Source organism: Solanum dulcamara, chromosome 8 (assembly GCF_947179165.1).
Source record: "Solanum dulcamara chromosome 8, daSolDulc1.2, whole genome shotgun sequence".
NCBI lineage: Eukaryota > Viridiplantae > Streptophyta > Magnoliopsida > Solanales > Solanaceae > Solanum > Solanum dulcamara.
In genome coordinates, this window is record NC_077244.1 from 65395871 (window position 1) to 65415538 (window position 19668).

Sequence of the window (19668 nt, forward strand, 5' to 3'; positions counted from 1 at the left end):
ACTCACCCCTTGCTTCTAACTTGTATAGGTTGTGAGCCCGGACCTGCTTGATCTCTTAGTATTTTCTAACACATCTGAGGCTATCATTTCGAGTGTTGAGGTAGCTGTTACATCCACCTAGCGGACACTTCTTACTCTTTTATTATGTTTTAGTCCTATTCTAGAGACAAAGACATTGTGACTGTATTTTCTTTCGTACTTCGGTAATGTATTAGTGGCTTGTACACGTGACAACCAGTCTTAGGGGATTTTGAGATTATTTATTTATTTTTGACTAAGTTAAGCCTTGTTTTATCTCAATTACTTCCACATTTACTTTCCGTTGAGTTTTAGGCTAACTTATCTCGATGGGTTGAGATGAGTTCCATCACACTCGGATTCGAATCGTGACATATATGGACAAGCAAAAGTTCTGAAGAATTTTTTAAGTTTTCCCCAAAAACTACTTGGGGCCAAACGCTTACTTAATACTACTAACAAATAATATTAATTTAGCAAAAATATCAAAGATTTTCTTGAGGCGATATTTAATAGAATTTCATTCATTTTTAAAAGTTTTAAATTCGAAATTTCAATTATTCCACCACGATCTACGTGAGAAGTGACATTATTCAGGGCATGAATCACAATTGCACCCTTTTTGTTTAACCGTGTGAAGGCCTTTTCTTTGACTTTGATTTTTATTTTTTTGAACTTCTAGATACTTTTGACTTTCAGCCATCAATTTTGCTTGCTCGAAGACCCTTGACTTTGCTTCCTCTCAGCTCACTCGTTTTCGCTTTTAGTTCCCACTTCCCACCAAAGTACAAAAAATAATAGGGAAAAAAATCTTTACCAATTTTTTTTTCTCATTCGATATTTGATATTTGTATTGGAGTCTAGTTAAATTTGAATTTGCATCGAAAAATTTCAAATTGAGATAAATACTCTCTGAAAAAGGTGACTTTGTAGCTAAATGAACTTAAGTTCGAGACCTTTAAACAAGAATAAAAAAATACTTACCACTCACTACAATCTTCGTTGGTTATTAAAGTTTTAATTATTAAGCCTCCTGATTCATGAGGTGCTTCTCAGTTTATTTAAATGATCCGATAATGTCATTCAATTTGCTTATATATAAAATTGTCCAGATAAATATGCCTTTATTGTAAATTTGACCCAAATGTATGGGAGTGGAGAGCAATTTGTGGTAGTAACTAAACGAGAACGCATTCAAAGATTGGAGTTATATTTATTAGGAGAATAAAAGGGACAATTCTCAGGATTAAAACTACACCAAAATATTAATATAGACATAAACAATCTTTCTAAGTTATTATTACTCTGTTTTTTAAGTTATGATTTGATATGAAAAATGACTTGTTATACATACACTATAAATTAAGATAATGCTCACCATTAGTGGATAGAATTAACTCTTTCCATAGAGGCCGGTGGGGTCTTTTGACACCATAGACTACACTATCTCGAGCCTCTAACCTCTACTTCTATTTTATTTTATTTACACTCCCTCCATTTTATTTCATATAAATGGATTGAATACAAAATTCAGAATAAAAGTTAATAATTTTAAATTAAAGATTTGTATGAAATTATCAAAATATTCTTTGAATCTTACTATCCTAGACCGTTAAACATGCTGTGAGATATAAAATTACTAAATATAAAATATTATATTTTTTTAAAACGTACGACTAAAGAAAAATAAGACACAATTTTAAAAAATAATATTTAAAATTTTAATTTGGATGGGGGTGAAGGTGAGCGGTGTGCATATTGCCACTTGTATGTAGATTTATACATGTCAAAGTGCCAACGAATCACACTGGTTGTTGTTCTAATCCCTCCTTTCGTGGCTGTTCTTGCACTTTCTTTTCTTGCAAAATTATTTCTCATACACCACCAAAAGATGTGGTGCAATAGATGGGGCTGCTCTTAGCCTAATAAAAGGTTCCTGATTCGATTCCTGGATATAATTTGATTCAGATTATTTTTTCTCCACAAAATTCTATACTGTACGAATCAAAATTAATCGAACTTCATTCCGAATAACGAACATCAAATAGAAAATAAAAAAAATATTCTCGTAGAGCTGCCCCTTTGAGAAAGTTTGACCCCTCGTCAAATGAAAGCCAAAAAGATTTTAGAAATTATTTTCTCCGTTTCATGTTCAGGTTAATTTAACGTTCTCGCTAAGAAAGTATTATTATGAGTTTATTTTTTAATTAAATTAATTATAATTTGATAAATTTGCCTTCTTTTATATTAATTTCTTCATAATAATGCATATTATAAAAGATAATTTATTTAATAAATACTTTTAAAATAAGTTTGAACTATTATATATTATATATTGAAAGTCCTTGTAAAGTAAAGCGAACTAATTCGATTTCATTCACGGTACGTAACACACCATTTCACCAAGAAAAAAGAAGAGAAATTGATGAGAAATGTGAAATTTGTAGTGAAGATGACTTTTGATTTTTAAGAATGACAATAATATTTATTTATATCGGTTTATTTTTAAAATATTTATTTAAATACATTATTAATTTTATAATATGCATTAATATGAAGAAATTAATATAAAGAAGAGTAATTTGTCAAAACCTTAATTAAGTTATATTTGATTTAAACAGATTTAAAGAATGATTACAGAAAAAAAATAAAATAAAAATAAAAGAGATAGACGTAATATCATAAACTACAAATAAGTAAATGTTATTGAGCGAAATCTGAAGAAAGATCTCTGAAATTCTCTCTTATAAATTAGAAATATTAATTAGAATTTTTTTTTGACCTTTTTATATATCTTAGCTATAATCTCTCTCCATTGGATATTTACTCAATTTATATGTCTATCTTTATTAATAGGGATATGCATTTCCAAAGTTGCCTTGTCAACATACCAATAGAAACTAAATGAGTAAAAAAATTTGATAGACACCTAGGAATATATAAAATCAATATGCATGAAGTAATTAATAACATCCCATAATCAAGGATTTTGTAGTTTTCAAACAATTATACTAAGAATAAAATGGAGAAAAAACAATTAATTTTGTCCTAACCTTTTAAAAGAATAAATAATTTGAACAACTTTTTTTTAAAAAAGCGACTAATAATTTGTGATGGAAGGAGTACTAAGGTAAAATGAAGAAAACATAATTAATATTATCTTAAACCTATAAAATAACATTTGAAATAACTATTTTTAAGAATCACAATAAATAATTTGAGACCGAAAAATGCATCGCTAAAAAATCTTTATCTTTTTAGAATAATGTGGTTTACCTAACCATTTTATGAAGGTAACAAAACATCTTCTACGATCTTCTTGCTCTTTTTATAATTAGTCTCTATTGTACGTGCAACTTATTGGTAATTAAAACATATATAGCCAGTAATATGTACTTGTTATGGACAATACATAAATTAAGGATAAAATAATTAAATATTTTTCTTAATTAATATTTACTTACAATGCATGTAAATAAAAAATATGATAAGTATTTTGAGAGGGAAGAAGTACCTTAAATAAAACAACAAAATCCCCTCAAATTCTACAAGAGATTAAAAAAGGGGTTGAAATTATCTAATTGTCCCCTGGCTAGTGAGGGCCAGGGCGGGCTCGACAAGCCTATAAAAAAGGCAATAATCTTAGGCCTTCTAATTTGAGGGCCTTATTTTTTAAAAGAAATAATAGGTTATAGATATCTTTTAAAATAAATATTATGTATTGTTTGTAGAAAATATAAAATTTTCATATAAGTGAAAAGAATTATTAGAAATTTGACAAATCTAAAATATTATGTCTCAAAAAAATTCAATGAATTGGCTATAATAAACTTCATTAAAAAAATTATATTAAAATTTCAGGCCTTTGTTTGAATTTGACTTTAGGCAATTGATATATTTGAGCGCTTGGGCCAAGTAAGAACACTCAATAATTGAAGTGTGGATCACACCTCCCTATTCCTATCCTATGAAAAAGATAGAGTGTTGTATTTAATTAGCATATTTTATATTACAGTGTTTGTAGTTTGACGCAATGGCCATTCATTCATGAGACCAGAACTAATTAAAAATTACATTTTTCAATATCTTATTTATTGGTCGATGGTATTAATAATGTGTACCCAGATAGTTAGTCATCCCAATGCCTTTAGATATGCACACTTCAAATTTGCCCCCAAATTTAATAACTTATGTACAGCAATAGTGTACCTTTTTTTTTTATGTCATTCTTACATGTTAGATAGGTTAGTAATACTCATGACTTTTATCTCTGTCAATTATCTTATTGTTCATTGCTTTTGTTCATCAGCTTAATTACATTAAACAAATAATTTAGCAGTAACAATCTTATTCTTTGATCAATATAATTTGTATATCCTTAAACCACTTAAGCAAATTCAATTATTACTCTAAGTTACACAAATCTAGGGCAAACAATATTACAACTTAAAACTCTTTAAAGCAACAGATCTTGCAAAGTTAAGATGCCTAATTAAGTCATGATGTCATCAAACTTGACCACCCCTTTTAAATTTGATATGATACGACGCGACGATAAAAGAAAGTTTAGGAAAGGCCAATTTTCATTGTCACGTTACACACACCATTGCTGATGTTTTTGTTTCACTATCTTTCCTTTTCTAAGCCTTATGTGAATGCCAATTGTCACAAATGATGTATCAGTCATTTGTCAGTTTACCTATATTATCTGCTTTAGCAATTTTCATGGCCACTGAGAAAAAGTTTCTTTATGTGGAATGATATATTAATAGTGGAAGATAAGAAAGGATGAATGTAGAGGATTTTTAGTTGAATTGCAAACCGTGTAAATAAAACAAATATATACTAAATTTTTATCTTAAAACTATCAAGCTTGTCCAGCCAAAATATCTAAGAATATAACTTTAATGGTTCAAAAGAACCGTCCATAACTACATGGATAATGAACTTGAATTGCATCACTTCATTTGTATTGAAAATAACAAAGCATTGCACTTGTTATGAACCTACTAGCTAGAAACCAATTTTGCAAGTCATATTCTAGCTAAAGTAATATTAATGTTGATATGTCGGTTCAAAGTCTCTAGTTGTAGTTCTAGCAAGTAGAAAAGTTTGTCATGTCCTTTTTTTCTCCAATATGATGGACCACCGCAGACCACTTGCCTATGGGGTGTTAGATTCTATGCTCAATAAACTATCCTCTATAGGGAGGCTTAATATAGTAAAGAGTTATAATGGGATCGATGGATATATTTCTTTTATCTTTAATTGAGAAAGTATTGAAAACATCTTTAAATTTGGGGTGAACTATTATTTTCAGTTTCATTTCTAAATTATTGACAGTCTTAAAAAAATACCTCTTTACTTGATTAACTGAACTTAAATATACTCCCGATCTTGCAACATGAATGAAATGCACTCCTAAATTATCTCCAAGTTTAGGGTGTTTTCGACACTTCTCTCAGTTTTTTACTAAGAGTCTCATGCTCCTACAAGAGTTTGAGACCACTTGTTATGCCATGTGACAGATCAGAGGTGCATGTATCTAAGTTTAGTTAGTCAAGTAGAGGAGTGTTTTTAATGCTATCAATAGTTCGGGAACAAAACTAAAAAAAAAACTCTCCTTCTTTATATGATGCGAATTTAAATTAGTATAATCGCAAAGTGTCTTTACTACTATTGCTTTGGTAGTATGCTACGTTTGCCAAGTTGAAAGTTGGCTAGTGTCATAGTAAACATCTAAAGAGTAAAGACACGCCATTTGAGGCCCATTTAATTGGGTTATGCCCAAGAAAACCAATCCCAAACAAATAGAAGTGTCTAATAGAGTGGGGTCCATGATCGGAGATAAGCCCAAGAGAAAAGAGTGTGAATCACATAGTATATAGCCTATAGAGAAGTACTAGTAAACACGTCAATTGGAAAATGCCAAGTCCATAACGAGTGTTTCCATCTAATCAACCAACCTCTTCATTCATAAACACCAAATTATATTGGACTTAATGATAGCGTCAAAATTTTCGCGAATCCTTACTAGCTTTCCGCCCCTGAGGGGACTCTATCTCCTCTTCTATCAAAACTAATTTTGCTTGGATACACAACACGAAATTGTTGGATGGTCCAAAAGTATTTCAACAACAATAATAATTATTGGGAGCGTATCAATCTTGAATTGTGGTGAAATGAATAAGATCCTCAAAGTATGAAAAAATCCAGAAGTACATATATCCTTTTTAAATAGGCTTGATGCGGCTCAAATCTAATGAATCGGAGCTTCAAAGCTCATATCGAACAATTAATGAGAAATCGAACGAAATATATTTAGAAGCACAATTTCAAGTAAATTGGAGTTGACTATAAAGAATTTCACTGACCACATTATTCGATTAATCTCAGGACAATGAAAAATATCGACCCTAAAGAAAATCTGAAGGCATGCACGATTTCCACCGATACACATTGCATAAGACTACATGAAGTTTTTGAAGTTGCATATCACCAAAAAGAATTTAACTTATAAATACTGACAGTTTAGTATAAGATGATTGTATTTTCACCGACTAATAACCAGTCACTTACTATCTTTTACAGCATGATACTGCAATATAACTATATAATATAAGCAAGTTCCCTCCTTAACAAATTACTCAGGTTTTAAAATTAAGTTCTCCCGTACATCCTGGTATACTTTAATTACTTTGGCAATTTTATTGATGGTCAAGTAATTACAAATATAACAATAGAATTAGGTAAACAATTTTAGCAACTAACATGTATAATAGTCAAGAAAATGTAATAATTAAAACCTTGGATCGACAAAAGAATCTATCTAAACCCTAAAAAGGTAGTTATATAATATATATATATATATATATAGTTCATAGAGACATGCTAGGGCAACACAACCACAGTCCTTGATCTTTCATGAATTGTATTGATAAAAAAATTATAAAAAATAAAAATAGGGTTATTCTTTCAAATGTGCCACTTTGAGTTGGTGCGTGGTGTAAAACATTCATGTGGAAAAACTATGAGAGCATCCCACACCTATCAAATGACAATAACTTAATTGTCGTTAAATATGTTTTTAGAGGCAATTAACACTCTTTGTAAATGTTCCTAAAGAGTAAATCCTATAGCGACATTAAAATCAATAACAATTAACTAATGCTGGTAAGAAGTTTAGCGCTCTTTATTAATGTGCATATTTACTACTCCTAATAATTATTTTTGTTATCGTGCAAAGGGGGGGAAAAAGAAACAGACTAGTGCTGTTAAATTGATGATCATAAAAAAGGCCGTCATGTACAAGGCATGCAAGAAAAGAACAAATAAGCACTCAATTTATTGTTTGATATTCATGAATTTCAGTGGAAAATTGACTCTGTTGTGGAACACTAGAATTCTTTCAGTACTGGTGACTTTGCTGGAATATTATCATCTTCAAAGTACTCTTAAAAGTAAAAGCTAAAGAAAAATGAGTCCAAAAGGATTACATATTTTGACCCTTTGGTCCAAGCATATCTTGAATGGTATGTTTGGTTTTGAGAGAAACGTTTTTTAGAAAAAAAAAACATTTTCAAATAGTTTAGGAAAACATCTTTTTTTAGAACAATAAGTGCTTTAAAAGTAAGGAGAATAACTTGACATTAGAAAAAATAAGTTTCATAAATGCCATTTCATGTTGATTGCCTATTCTCACCCTCAACACTTCACCCACTCTCTTATTTACTACAACAAATAAAAAAAATTACGACAATAAATTGTTGCTTTATTATGTTTAATGATATTAATAAATATGAGTATTTATAATGAATACTCTCTACAAATATTGTTGAAGACTTTAGACTCTGTATGCAATAACATTTATTCAATTGCCACTAAATATTTTAGCGGCAATAAATATTGATGTTAAAAGAAAAATCTATTACAACAAAATATCTCTTTTGTTGTAGTGTCCTGCACTCTCTAGCTTTACCCGTCTAGCCCCCCAACCTGCCCTCATCTTCACCTCCGCCCCCACCCTGATCATCTCACTTTTATATTATTATCTTATTTATATTTTATATAAATATTCTTAAGATAATATTTTATATTTACTTTAACGAACATAGATATAGATAATAAACAAGAAAATTAGTATTATTTGTTTTGAAAAAAAATACACATTTTCTGTTAAGTGGATGAAAAAGACAAGGTGGGGGGGCTGGGGAAGAAGGAATCTTTTGGGTTTTACATATTGAAAAGCCAATTATCGACTGTTGTAGATTCTTTCACCACATGATTGACTTGTAGATTTTCAGTTCCTCCAGTTTCTGCTACTACGTGTTCTCCCTTGTATGGTCCATTCATCCACTCTTTCTCCCCACCCAAAGAAAGAAAACAATAAAATAAAACTTTAAAACCAGGGCACAGAATACACCAAGAAATTAGAATTAAATTCAACAGCTTGAATGGAAATATTGCATCAAGAACCAAAGCAAGAATATATACTCCCTTATCTTGTGGCTTTAGGCAGATTCCCATTTTCCATTTCTAAGACAAAATTTTGCAGATTTTATAGTTTTAGGTAGACAAAGGTGAATTTAGAATTTTTAGTTCATGAGATATGAGTCATAATTATTTTTTCAATCGAGTTTTGAATAAATTATTTATATATATTAAATAATTTTTTAATAAAAATATAAAATTTGAACCTAACTTACTGAGTTAACCGTAGTTGCAACTAGCTTCGCCCAGAACCCCCACCCCCCACCCCCCCACCCCCCGACAAACTAATGCATGCTTTCTTTCATCCTTACTTAAGCCTCAGTTTGTACTAAATGGATATATGAATCTGAATGCATTTATTTACAATAACATTTAAACACCTATTTTGTTTGAATAGGTCTTAATCATTAAGATCTTAAATAAAATCTTAATATCATTAAGAAATATTTTTATGTGGATAAATTTTCATTATTACTTTATCCTCAATCACCAGTCATCACTACTAACCAAATCTTCTAGCACAATCAACCATCATAATTGTCAATCACTATTATCGTTGCCAACCACCAAGCATTCTTTTATCACAATCAGCGCTGACAACCACCATCCTTGTCAACTACTATTGTCAGTTGCTGCCATACCTGCCACTTCCATAAGTATAATTAGATCCATTGTCACCACAACCTATGTCTCCTTCACCATCACTATCATCCGCAACTATCATTGCGGCCAATCCAAAAAAATTGGGGTTCCCAATGCTTCTCCACGCTCAACGAGATGAGCCAACCTCGGGATGCTTTACTCCTAACCCCACAAGGTTCTGCAACTAACATCACCGCCATATACCATGGTGACTTGTATGGGGCCACCACAAATTAAGGGACCAGGTCCTTGAGAGAGAACAACTACTAAGAATGGAAAGTAAATGACGATAAAATAATAAGTAAAGAACACACGATGTTTATATAAAAACCTCATTCCTTAAATGAGTAAAAATCATGACCTACTAAAATAAGATTTCACCAACAGCTTCACTAGAATGAGCAATGATTTGATTACAAGTTCTTGTAATCTTAGGAATTAACCTCTTAAATTCATCCCCATTGCAACAACTCTATTACAAGTCCTCAATGCGATGAATCTATTACATTCTTACTTAACCAACTAACTCTAGTTCATACAAACTCCAAAATGATACCAATACAATAGAAAAACACCTACATACTTCTCGTTGAGAAGTAGATTTACAATGTGAGTACACTTTACAGCTGTGTTGCTAAACTAGCTTACAAATGTCAATCGTACCATGTCTCTCTATCAGTTTTTCAATCATCAAAATCAATATTGCATCATACCACCAACACATCATCAACCACCACACATTCTTCTACCGCGATCATGAACACCGCCAACTACTAACATTAAAAAACTTCACCATCTCAAACACCACCACAACCATCCGTCACCATTACACCAGTCACTACAACATCAAGCACCTCCATCATCACAATTCTCACCATTACTAGCCACTAACACTAACCATTACCTAGATTACTACAGACTATCTCCACTATCACTAGCGAACGTCATTTTTTTTTACCAAATAATAATTTTATTTTATGAAATTTATAAACTGAGGCCTAAGTTGATGTAACAGTAATTAAAAACTGATAATTTTGCATTCAAACTTAGTGGCTAGTGTTAAACAAGTTTCAATTGGCTTTACTTAGGAGTGAAGATATTTTAAAAGTGATCAATGTCAAATTTAAGTTTCTTTCATACAAAAGGCAAAAACCTACAGGTAATCTATACTATTAATTCACTTTAGTAGCAAGTGGCTTGAACCCATCATAAAGCATTGATTACTTTGATGAATGCCCAACCAACATGACCATGTTAGTCAACATACCACTATCTCCAATAAAGCAAATTAAAGAAAACAAAAGAGAAGAACAAAGAAAAAGCAAAGCAAAAGGAAACAGAACCCACAAGAAACAGAAAAAAACTAAACTAAGCATTCTCCTTCTTTATTTCTTATTATCTGGTCCATTTTTCCTATCTGAAATAACCACAGTGCTCTTAGGTAAATTCTTCTCATTCCTCTGTTTTTTTCCCTGTTTTGTTCTTATTGCTTGAGATGGGAGAGTGATCTCTTTTTGGGCCACACTATTTTTCATTTTTGTGCAGTCCCATGTATAGTAAGAGTCTTTTGGACAACGAAAAATTGGTTCCAGTAAGTGATCCAAGAAATTCGGTACCATATATGAGCACTAGGGATTGTTCTCAAGGATTTTGCAGTTATTACTGCCCACAATGGTGTTACATAATTTTCCCTCCACCACCTCAATTTGACTTCCCTGATGATGAAGATGATTCTAGTCCTAATTTCTCTCCTCTAGTTATCGCGATCATCGGAATTCTTGCTAGTGCTTTCCTATTAGTTAGCTACTATACCATAATATCAAAGTATTGTGGGAATTCAAGAAGAAGGGAAAGTCATCAAGAAGAATCAGAATTAGAAGAGGAGGATCATGACCCGTCTAATCATGAGGCATGGAATGTTAGTGCTGGTGGTTTAGATGAAGCACTGATCAATTCTATTACAGTCTTCAAGTACAAGAAATGTGATGGATTATTGACTGAAAAAACAGATTGTTCTGTTTGTTTAAGTGAATTTCAAGAAGATGAAAGTCTTAGGCTTTTGCCTAAATGTAGCCATGCTTTTCATGTAATGTGCATTGATACATGGCTTAAATCTCACTCCAATTGCCCGTTATGTCGGGCTCATATAACTTTTTCAAATGCTTCGCCTCCTCCATTACCTCCTCCGGTAATGGAAGCTCCGCGAGAAATTGAAATAGCTCCACCAATCCAACCTGAACATGACATAGAATTGGGCATTAGAGAGGAGGAAACACGAGACGAAGAAGAAAAAGAAGAAGAAGATGTAACAAACCAAAACCATATGAATCAAGAAGTTAGGAGGAGATCATTATCAATGGATTATGCATCTCAACGTCGTTTATCAATAGCTGATGTATTAAGAATTGATCACGACGAATTTCATGATTGTGTAACGGGAGAAGAAGATTGCGAGTTGGAAAGAGATGTTGGAACATCAAAACAAAAAAACAATGGGGAAGAAATGAGTAAGGGTGGAATTAGAAACAATTCACTAGTACAATATTGTGTAGCAAGTCCAATGGTGATGAAGAGATCATTATCCAGTGGGAGATTCTTGTTTACCAAATGTGGGAGAGGACAAAACATGGCTATTCCATTGTCAAATGTTTGAATATATTTTGTGCCAATTTTTAGGACGATTTGTCTATGCTATTGAACAAAGAGTTGATTAAACATGATGACTTTGAAAGTTTTTTTTTTTTTCCTCTTAGAATTTGTGCATTTTTGTTCCTTTTTCATCCACTCTTTTTGTATGGCTGAGTGAGTGGACGATTGTTCTATATTACGATTCGATTGGCATGTTTTCTTGAGTTTTGTTTGTTTGATTATTGATGAGGGGCAAATACAGCTACAACTGTTGTATTGGAGTTGAGACTTAATATTGCAAGTGAGTGCTTTTTATAGGGATAATTTTAGATAACTTGTCATAACATTAACCTCTATGGTACCTCTTTTTTAAAAACAAATAAATTAAAGCTAATATACCAACAGACATGTAACAACCTGAGTTTCTCCACACCAACACTATGTTGTAAAATACTATATTGATCTCAATACTGGAAGATTACAACTCTTGAATGTAAACAACAAAAGGAAATTGCAGAACCATTGAAGAAATAAGATAGGTAAGCAGAAAGGGGATGGGAGACAGATTCGTAAGAGGAGGTGAGAAGAACAGACTGAGCCAAAGCTGCGACACTTTTCTTTCTAACCTATCGGCCTTTTTAACCAGTTGTTAATTAGGTCTAGAACTCTAATAAAACTCATCAACATTTTACTCTGGTCAATAATTCAACTGAGTCAGTATCCTTCCTCACTTCTAGCTCATAGGGTCTTATGAAGTCAGCTTGGTACACACAAGCCAACATGCTTTTGTGTGGATTTTTGGATTATGGATTGAACGGTAGATTTTATTTTGGGAAATTTTCGCATATAGCTACTAAAAAATATCTTAATTATGTTTTAAAGCTATAGTTTGCTAATTACAATTCGTAGCTATAGTTATAGCAGCGTTTGTATAATTCGCGCAGTATTTGTATACGTTTGTATAATTCGCTATACAATTCGCAGTTTTTGTATAACGTTTGTATATTTCACTACACAATTCATGCACAACGTTTGTATAATTCATTATACAATTTTTAGTTTTTGTATATTTCGCTATACAATTCGATTCGCGTATAGCGTTTGTATAAATCGCGCGAAATTATACAAAACTCAAATTGTAATTACAATTAGATTTTGCCGCGAGCCATAATTAATTCAAACTATAGTTATATTAGCTAATTAACTAGTATATGTTTCCTTATCCACGTAATTTTCCTTCTTCAACCTTACTCATATTATACCAATACTAGTAAGTCCAATTTTCAAAGCTCTAATAGATTTAGTACCTATTGTCCTTCCCATTATAGTATTAAATCCAATGTAGAATTACAAAGTATGGGCAATAGGGTGGTCTTAATCTTTGTTAACCGTAGAAAGTTGTACATTTGAAGAAATAAAGTATTAAGTGAATTAAGGTTATTAATTGTTATGGCCTGCCTTAAAGGCTTAAAAATCAAAATTGAAAATTCAAAATATTTAGACCGATTAGTTTAAAACCATTATAATTTCTTCAATCTAAAAATCAATAACCAAAATTAAAATTTTTATATTCAATTCGGATCGCCAGAACGCCCATTCCCAATTGATACTATGACACCAATAGAGAATCACTAATGATACTTTATGGATGTCATTAGAATTTTTCCACAATGTTTAATTATGAAGTATGTTTAGATTTGGGTTATTGGGTAGGGCCTGGGGGTAGGGCTTTGGTTCTAATGCTTAAGACAACCTATTAGCTCCCCAACAATTGTGTCGTGCATTTTAGAAAAGCCAGAGACAACAATTTTTTGTTATATTGGTATTATAAATTAGCCTTATCACATTATTCATTATTTTTTTCATATTCATTTTTCTACTATAAGAAAATAGGAGGGAAATTAAGGAATAATTACAGGTTAATATACATTTGTTATACATATGATATACATACCCATACATATAATATACATAAGTATATGCAGCGTATACTTTAACCGTGTTTGATATATTAGACAATCGAATGGTGTATATCGATAACTTCCTAGAGTTAAAGCGTAACAATGAAACATATCTCTATGAGTCTCTAATGTTTTAAAAGGAATTGAAAATTCATTAAAAAGAAAATTAGGAGCTTATAGTAACATCTATAATGGAAAAAACGAAATATTAACTAATGATATACGAGAAATGTATTGGGCCTCTTGGAGCAAGAAGATGTCAGGGCTTCTTCTTCCCTTAGCGCAATAGATGGGCCGAATTCAAGTGTCACTCTGCTTACACGATCCCATGACAATACACTATGGATTCACAAAGGGAAACTTACATAAATATACAATATTAAGAAAATATTTACCATTTATAGCAATAAATATTTTTTTTTAGTGAACACTTATAATATATTTATAATACAATTTTAATACATATTGCAGAGAACTATTTATAAAACATATATAATACAAGTTTTATAGATGGATAATACATTTATCACATATTTTAATAAATTGATAATACATTATGTTAGTTTCTTACTACACAAACATAATATATATTTTAAAACACTTATAATACATTTATATTGTATGCATAATTTACTTTTAATACAAGTGTAGATTTATCATAGTATTGCTATATATTGCTATAAATGGTAATAAATAAAAAATATCGCTAAAATCGGTAATTAATTTTTAAAAAGCACTCAATCAAGTAATTTTTCCATTCACAAATAGCCCCAATTCACCTATAGAATTTGGAACTTAGAACCCCATACGTGAGGTTGTTTGACTTGGCGGAGAGTTTAAAAAAGAATTATTTTTTTTGTTGAAATTTATAGTCTAAACTCTAAAATGACTCATAGATATTTGTATAGTTATAAATCATCTTATCAAAGATAAAATAATATTTCAAAATTAAACTGTTACTAAATATAAAAATGTACCATTCTTTGTAGAACTGACTAAAAAGAATAACATATCATATAAATTGATATAGAGAGGGAGTATATTATTTAAGAAATATTCCATAATATGGGTGTTTTAGAGTAGTGTGAGGCAAACTTGTAAACGGTCAATAGGCAGAAAAAAAAACAAGTTTAAAAAAAGTGATATATTATTAAATTGATGTAGAGTGTCCAAGTACATTGACCATTCTCTTTCTTGTAAGCACATTAGTAAGCGTGTCAAAATTTTATGAATTAATATAACTATACATGCTTGCTGTCTTTCTAAAACAAAATTTGAACCAACAAGGATTTAATTTGAAAGCAACATTCATTACGTGTATGATGAGAAAAAAAAAAGTGCCCCCCCCCCCTCCTAAATGACTTTATTATTGAAAATGCTAATATAAATAAGAGTTTTGGTGGAAATTGTAGTCTGATTGTTTCAAATTTTAATTATGTTTGAAAACGAACCTTACCCAAAACTCCAAAAGACGTTATTATTCTATATACATCCACTAGCTATATCAGGTTGGACACTTGGACTAGCAAGTAAACGATTAGACTAAAAGCATCCATCACATATTTGCATAAAAAACAACTCATAATTCACATGGTGTTTCTTAAGTAATTGACTTTTGTACATAAACATGATTACATGTCTTGCATTTAGCCATTTTATGTGCTTTTCTCTCTTTTCTTTCTATTTAGGAGTAACTTTTTCTCCCATCACATCCAAGAGGTTTAGTAATTAACTTGTCTACTACTTGGGAAGTGGGGTTTGGGAAAAGTTTTATTGTCGTCAAATTTTACAGCATTTGATGCTTTGCACTAGACATCATTTAATTTGTATACACTTTGATAAGAGATCCCTTTGATTTGCAGTTTTTTCATGATAAGCAAATGTCTTGATTTGCAGTTTGGTCCATTTGGGCTTGGCATCCTCTAAAGTCAACCATAAGCTTGTTCAATTTCTTGTTGCTGATCCTTTGCTGGATTATCCTTGTGTCTTCCTTCAAACTATCATTTGCCAAAAAGAAATTAAATTATTAATAATGTGTTATACATATGTGAAAGAATTCAAAGAATAAAGTTTTAACTTTGCGACAAAGAGGGTTCAGATGTACACCCCTTGCGGAGCCCTAGTTCCACCCCGGTTACAAGACAAATATCCAGTCGAGTTTAATTAAATACATGCACCGACAGTATAAATTTTTTTGTATGCACTATATAGCAAATCAAGCACTTTACTAGCATGTTGTAACAAGTAACCTGTATTATTCTCACGATAACAAGTCTCACTTTTTTGAAAAAATTATATTTTATAAAGATCTTTTAGGTCAGTTGATAGTATAAAAAATCTTTTACCCCGTCGATGATGAATGTAATTAGTAAAATTCTATTGATGATAGGCCAAAGGGATAGAATGAATGAGGTGTATACCTTTGAGGTGGAGAAGGCAAAGGAGACAACATTTGGGCAAGGTTAAGAGCATCTTGTTTTTGGTTAATGATGTGATTGAAGCACAAATATCGACCGTAGGATGCTATTTCTTCATAGACACAAATGTGGGCATCCACCAAGAAATCAAGATCAACAGTCACAAAGACACCATCTTCATACATCTCAGCTGCCCCTTTAAGATAAGGATTAGTGATGGTTAATTCAGGACCAATTAACAGTCCTGAGTTTATAGTCACCATGTTTATTCCTCTGTCCATTGCCAATGCCCAAGCTGTCTTCTCTACTAGTGTTTTTGACATAGCATGCCACAACTGTCCATTTTTAGCAAAACAAACTTATCATGATCTATAAGAAATTAATGTCGGTAAGAAATAAGGTATAATACATGTCTTTTAACTTAATTTCAGTTGAAATAGTATGAGACATCTTTTTTTCCACAAAAATGTGGTCCCAAAGTTGTAAGATTGAGGTCCACTTAATTTGTTTAGATTCAAAGGGATCTGTTAGATACATAATAAAATTTTAATTTCATACACATGCAGTGTAATACATTTTTATACCATTAGTATAACCGACCTAGCTAGGAGATTATTATTCTATTTTTTAAATTATCATATCAAATTTATTCTTACTATCAAATTTACTTCTTGTTATATAAGTGAATTTAACTTAATAGTACAAAAAATACATATGCTGTTAGTATGTATTTAATTTTATTTTCTATACACTGGATGTAAAAATAAAAAGAATCTTTCCACTACTATGTTATCTAAAATGTACGTATAATTAAATGTAATTGTTCAGTCTATGTAGGTGATATTATTAACATGAAAAATAAAAGGGGTAAATTGTTACAATGTGTCAAAATACCAAGATAATATTAAAAAATAATTAGACTATTAGTGTATATACATGAAATAAAGTATTTTTAATTTGCAAATGGAGTTTTAACGGCTAAAACGTGCATGGAAATAATAGTGGATTTTTACTGATAAAAGGTAATGATAAGGAAGTGGGTGAAACACATGATAAATATGGATACCTTGAATTTACGACAAAAGTTGATGTCAGTCCAATGTCTTTCATCAATGGATGCAGCAGAATCTTTATCGTGTTCCTGTCCCCAAATCATAGCTGTTACTGAGGATGTTAAAACAACTTTTTCTATTGTCTCTGTTTGTGCGCATGCTTCCAATACATTATGTGCTGCCCTCACCTCCACTTCTCCCATTTCTTCCTGTTATTACATATATACACTTCAGGTCCACGGTCTATTAAAAATAAAAATAAAATTATTTGTAATATGTGCTATGTTTATCTTAATTTGTCACATCCTGTATCCTTCCTTTTCCTTTCATTGAACTGCTACCTAATTTATCATGCTCCTTAAATAGTACCTATCTAAATAATGTTTGACTTATATTTGCCTAAAAATATATGTAACCCCTTACCTATACAGTGACCGCTTCTGTTAATTAGATTATATATTTTTCTCTTTCATTATTATTATTTTTTTATTTTTACTTTTCTAGTTTATTAAAAAATGTTTTTTCGTTTTAGTTGTTTTAACATCAAAAGAGAATTAGTAGTTACTTCAATAATAATTTTCGAAAGTGCAAAATGTAAACTGAAGTATTAACTAATGGTATTTTTTTCAAAAAAAATAATTATACACGTACTCATTATCAATAATTACCACAACGGGGACATCAATATTTAATTATGGAGGTGCATAGGGTTTTTTTTTAACACATTTTTCCTCGATGGAGCAAATTCTTGTTATTTAATCATAGATAACACTGACTTCCACACTGTAAACACATGATAGCTAGCTGTAGAAAATAATTAGAAAATCAAAGAACATTAACTAGTATTAAAAGTAACGTTACGTACATCGTAAGTAGGATAATCTGTTGGAGGTTCAAATGAGTAGAACAAACCAGAACAACCCTTCAAAGCATCAAGAATACTATGATAATCAAAAAGGTCCAACTCAAATATCTTCAATTTCTTCTCTTCACATTCAATCCCCTTCAACGACAACAACGATGACTCACCTAATAATCGATATATAGGAGAGAAGATTAGACATTGAAATAGGAAATTAACAAGTAGTTATACTCACTCTATCTCAAATTATTTGTCGTTTTTTGAACTAAAGAGTACAAACATGACTGATGACCTGTGGGCGTTATGATTGTTCAAATATCAATGAAGGGTATAATAGTCAGAACCCTTCCTAATTAATGTTTACTTAAGGAACGTGTACAACAGAAATACGATAGATAATTTGAGATGGGCGATGATCTTACCATGATTCTGAACAGCTGCATGAACAGTGTAACCTCTCCTGAGAAGACGTTTTACTAGCTTTGTGCCTAAGCTAGTGGAAGCGTCCATTACACATATGGTATTGAAAATACAATTGTAAGAAGCAGGAGCCATATTTTAGATTAATTGATTGCAATTTGCAACAAGTCACTAGCCAACTTCTTTCTATATGAGAGAAAACTAAGTTTGGGTGTAGAAAGTTTGAAGGGAGATATCCGTATATAAAGTAAGTGAAACAGAGAAGCTAGCTAGCTACCGTCCAAACAGCAAGGTATAACGAGATGGTCCTACCAGCCCAATAATGGGAGGGCCTTTTTTCCTTCTTCTTCTTTTTTTTTTTTAAAAAAAATTTATTTTATTTTTTGGGTTATGAGAGTGGATTTGTAAATAGTAAACTATGGAAAATACTGAGAATTAGGGGGTGTTAGTACCAAGGAAAATATTAATTTTTCAAAAAATTATTTTGATCAACCAAACTCACGACATAAATTAAAAGAAAAAAAAAGTCAAAAAATATTTCCCCCGATACTAGACATAACCTTAGTTACACACCACATCTTAACATTCAGATTCTTACGAGTACAACATATAAAATATCATAATAATATTTTTAAATAAATTATATTGTTGATATATAAGTTAAATTTATTCTAGAACTATGTGAAATATAATAGATTTGTTATTCGATTAATAGTTGGAATTAAATATGCCATTTCTATTAAAGAATTATTTTTTTAATAGAGAGTAAATTTTACCTATCTTTGCCGGAGATCTTAATAACTTAATTGATTGACTATCTCAACTTGAATGTTGAATAATTATCCTATCGTCCATCTGGGTGTAAGTTAGAGAATAAAGCGTGTGTATGATAATTAAGGAAAAAGGGTTATTATCGTGTTATAGTTGACATCTACTAACTGTGCAACTGTAATAGCTGGACTCATTCATTGTTAGCTAATAAATGCAGCTAGACGTTGACCGGATTTTCCATGAACTCCCAACTCCCGTCTACGTGCGCTAGATTTAATGCACACACTTCATTCATATATACAAAATCATATAACGAGTGTATCGTCTTAACTAAAAATACTTGTTATTTTATAAGTTTAAAAATATTCTTTTAATTTTAAATAATAATTGTTTTGAAATATTATTAG

At 31.0% G+C, this 19668-nt stretch overlaps 2 protein-coding genes across 2 annotated transcripts; one reads left to right on the plus strand and one right to left on the minus strand.

Moving 5' to 3' along the window:
• The first annotated feature begins 10370 nt into the window (after positions 1–10370).
• Positions 10371–11884, plus strand: LOC129899476 (RING-H2 finger protein ATL52-like). The gene is made up of 2 exons (XM_055974462.1): positions 10371–10591; positions 10696–11884. The coding sequence occupies exon 2, from the start codon at positions 10700–10702 to the stop codon at positions 11801–11803; it is 1104 nt and encodes a 367-aa protein (XP_055830437.1). The 5' UTR covers positions 10371–10591; positions 10696–10699; the 3' UTR covers positions 11804–11884.
• A 3415-nt stretch (positions 11885–15299) lies between these two features.
• LOC129900810 (cinnamoyl-CoA reductase-like SNL6) lies at positions 15300–18706 on the minus strand. The gene is made up of 5 exons (XM_055975871.1): positions 18493–18706; positions 18074–18237; positions 17223–17417; positions 16160–16491; positions 15300–15736 (listed from the first exon to the last, which is right to left on the minus strand). Exons 1-5 carry the CDS (start codon positions 18623–18625, stop codon positions 15607–15609), a joined length of 954 nt encoding a protein of 317 aa, XP_055831846.1. The 5' UTR covers positions 18626–18706; the 3' UTR covers positions 15300–15606.
• Between the last annotated feature and the right edge of the window lie 962 nt (positions 18707–19668).